The sequence below is a fragment of the Orycteropus afer genome, unplaced genomic scaffold, assembly GCF_000298275.1.
Source record: "Orycteropus afer afer isolate SDZICR_OR568_19922 unplaced genomic scaffold, OryAfe1.0 scaffold00094, whole genome shotgun sequence".
In the NCBI taxonomy this organism is placed as follows: domain Eukaryota; kingdom Metazoa; phylum Chordata; class Mammalia; order Tubulidentata; family Orycteropodidae; genus Orycteropus; species Orycteropus afer.
This window is the reverse complement of record NW_006921681.1, coordinates 4033325-4036657: the sequence shown is the minus strand read 5'-3', so window position 1 is coordinate 4036657 and position 3333 is coordinate 4033325. Positions and strand designations below refer to the sequence as shown.

At 47.0% G+C, this 3333-nt stretch overlaps 1 protein-coding gene across 1 annotated transcript in view; it reads right to left on the bottom strand.

Moving 5' to 3' along the window:
* The window catches only part of SLC45A1 (solute carrier family 45 member 1), a 29621-nt gene extending 26625 nt beyond the window's left edge, over window positions 1-2996 (bottom strand). The window contains exons 1-3 of the mRNA XM_007942595.2: window positions 2600-2996; window positions 1941-2033; window positions 1269-1493 (exon numbers count right to left, since the gene is read on the bottom strand). Coding sequence (XP_007940786.1) covers window positions 1269-1493; window positions 1941-2033; window positions 2600-2996 — 715 coding nt within the window. The remainder of the gene's footprint in view (window positions 1-1268; window positions 1494-1940; window positions 2034-2599) is intronic.
* Window positions 2997-3333: the final 337 nt, after the last annotated feature.

Genomic DNA, 3333 nt, shown 5'->3' with positions numbered 1-3333 from the left:
AGTGATACTGCCTTGGAAACCCAAGGAGGGGTCACTATGAGTTGGGTCCGACTTGACAGCACATAACAACAACAACTACTCTGAGGAGGCCACTCTTGCCAGTCATATTTTGGGTGCCTTCTGACTTCAGGGGTTCATCTTCCAGTACTATATTGGACAATGTTTCAGGGCTATTCCTAAAGCTTTCCAGTAATACATCAGACAGTATTTCACTGTTATTTATAAGGGTTTCACTGGCTAATTGTTTTAGAAGTGGGTGTCCTCTTCCTTCTTCAGAGTCTGTCAGTCTGGAAGCTCTGCTGAAACCTGTCCACCATGGGAGATCCTGCTGGTGTTTGAATTACCAGTGGCATGGCCTCCAGACTCACAGCAACATGCCAGTCACCACAGTACAACAAATTGACAGATGAGTGGTGGACAACAAAGCTAGAGATACTGACTTTTATATAATGCTTTAATAACCAAACATTATACTGAATTATTTTTTGCAGTTAATTCCTTAAATTTTCCACAAGTATGATCATTGATGCTGGTGCTGATATTCTTGGCCTCCATGCTTCTTGTTTAGATCTGCTGTCTAACAGCATTGGCTCTGTAGGGTTAGTGATCATTCTTGCCTTGATCCTGACTTTAATAGGAATGTTTCTAATGTTTAGCCATTAGGCATGGCACAAGTGCATATATGTAGATATATACACAAGGCAGTGGTGCCTTAGTGGTGGGATTCTCACCTTCCACGAGGGAGACCCAGGTTTGATTCTTGGCCAATGAACCTCATGTGCAACCACTGTCTATCTGTCAGTGGAGGCTTGTGTGTTTTGATGGTGAACAGGTTTCTGCAGAGCTTCCAGACTAAGATGGACTAGGACAAAAGGCCTGGTGATCTACTTCCAAAAATCAGCCAATGAAACTCTGTGGATCACAATGGTCCAATCTGAAGCCGCTTATGGGGACGGTGCAGAACAGGGCAGCATTTTGGTCCATTGTGTATGGAGTCACCATGAGTCAACAGCTGATTGGACAGAAGCTCACACACACACACACACACACACACATATTAACAATAAGCATATATATTATTGTAGAAATACATTATTTTAGCTATATTTTTTCAATCACTTAAATATTTATCTATATACTGGAATTCTATTAACTTAGTTTTCAAAGCAGTTAGTGAAGAAGGGACTTGACCACATATGACATGGGGCTCTGCAAACACATGCTGGCCCCCCTCTCCCTCTCCTGCTGAAAGGGGGCATGGTAGGTACCTGCCAGGAGGGCGTGAATGTTCAGCCCTCGGTCTTGGTCCACAGGGCTGCACACATCCATCATGTAGGCGTGGCTGGGGTTGTCAGCGGAATCTGCACTGAAGTCCATCAGCACCACCCCACACACAGTGAGCAGGATGCCCCACTTGTGGTTGCTGGCTGTATCAGCCAGGGCTGTCCCGATGTCCCTGCCATTGAGCAAGAGTGAGAGACCCAGCAACGCCCCTGGAGATAGAGAAACAAAGAGTCACCCAGGGAAGATGCAGACCAGCTCTGTCCCAGACACACTACCACTCAAGGCTGGAATCTTAGGGCCCAGGAACTTTAAACTGGAAGGCAACCTAAAGACCATTTTTTTTTTTTTTTTTTTTGTACTGGGACCAGGGATTTTATTTCATCAGACAGAACAGGAGTGAGATGAACATTACTGACCAATGTTTAAATTTTAAAAAACTTTTTTTTAAAAAAGAAAAAGAAATGGTCAAAGTGATGCATTCTCACGGTTGACTCAGGCTAGGTTACAGGGTCCCCCTGCCACCATCCCAGCAAGGGCCCAGAGCTTTCTAGGTGACTGCTTTGGCCAAGATTCTTTATAGATTCTTAGATTTTCCTAAAAGGAGGCAACTGGAACTCTTTTTCTCCCCATTTTATTTTAATGCCAAAACAACAGACCTATAGCCAGGACAAGAATGAAAGGGCGTCTCCTTCCAAACCTTGAGGTACATTGGTCACTCCAAGCACCCAATAGAGGCTGTAGTAGGAATCCTGAAAGAGAGCAGACCAGTGGTCATTGCTTGGGACTGCATGGCCCATTGGGACAAACATTGGAACTTGGCCTCATCACATTCCTGAAATACCTGCACTCAAAAATCTCAATACATCAAAAGAGTAAGATGATGAAACACAAAACCCTCAGCTAGAGAACAAAGGATAAACAGATTCACGAACCACTTGGCTTCTCCTTGAATGCTCTACTTAGGACCCTATGAGGCACTAAGCTGTCATGTCCTTTCTTGGGATTCCAAGAAATGCCAGGACCTCCTAGACCACAAGCCACATCAAACTTAATGCTTGGATCCTCCAGTGATAGTGTGAAACAAGATGGTGGTTTACTAAATTCTTGTTCTACATTCTGGATTAGATAAAGTACTTACAATGTGAATGTGGCCAGTCATACCTGTGCTTTTCTACAGCCCCATACTAATTAGTGGACTCCAACTCATGCTCCTCCCTTGACCCCTCATGACCCTCAAGTTGCTTCAAATGAAGCTTCTGGAGGCTTCCAGAAGTTTCTAGAGGCCATCCCTCAGTGGGGCTGAGGTGGGGCTCACCAAGGATGGGGCTGATGAACCACACTAGGCTGTAGAGTTGGTCCGGCAGACCCATCTGCAGGAGCACTGGGGTCACGTACGCTGTCTCCATGGCGTAGCTGAACTCAATGCCAAACAAAATGCAGCCATTGAAGAGCAGCTCCCGGAAGGACCTCTGGGGGTGCAGGTCCCCAAAGTCCACTAGTTCAATTGGACATGGAGTATTGGGGGGTGGGGGTGGAGAGGGACGGATGCACTTCCTCCTCTTGGGGTGTCGTTTGAAGTTGTTGGCCCGGTGGCTGATGTGCCGGGTCACAGACCCCGAGTAGCCCGAGACCTGAGACCTCCAGAAGTCCTGAGGAGCCAAAGTGGGGAAGAAGGCCTCTCCCGGAGGGGTGCTGCTTGCTGGGGGGATCATCGTAGGGAGGGCTCGTGTGTGTTTCTGTAAGGAAAGACCATTCAGGGGCAACAGTTATTCACCCAGGGTCTCCAGTCTCAGAGTCAATTTTTCTAAGTAGCCAGCCCCCCAAACTGGCATGGGCTAACCCTTCTCATATGCAGAAGGCTGAGTTCACGCTGGAGAACCTTTCAAGTCAAATGGAGTTACCCCAGAAGTCAAGCTTGCTTCTTGTGGATGGTGTGACAGACTCTGCTGCTCACCTGGGGCAGTTCACCGGTCCATGGAGACCAAAACTTGATGCTCTCTCCCTACTCACACTGAGCACCTCAGTCCTTTAGGTCCCTGTACTGACACT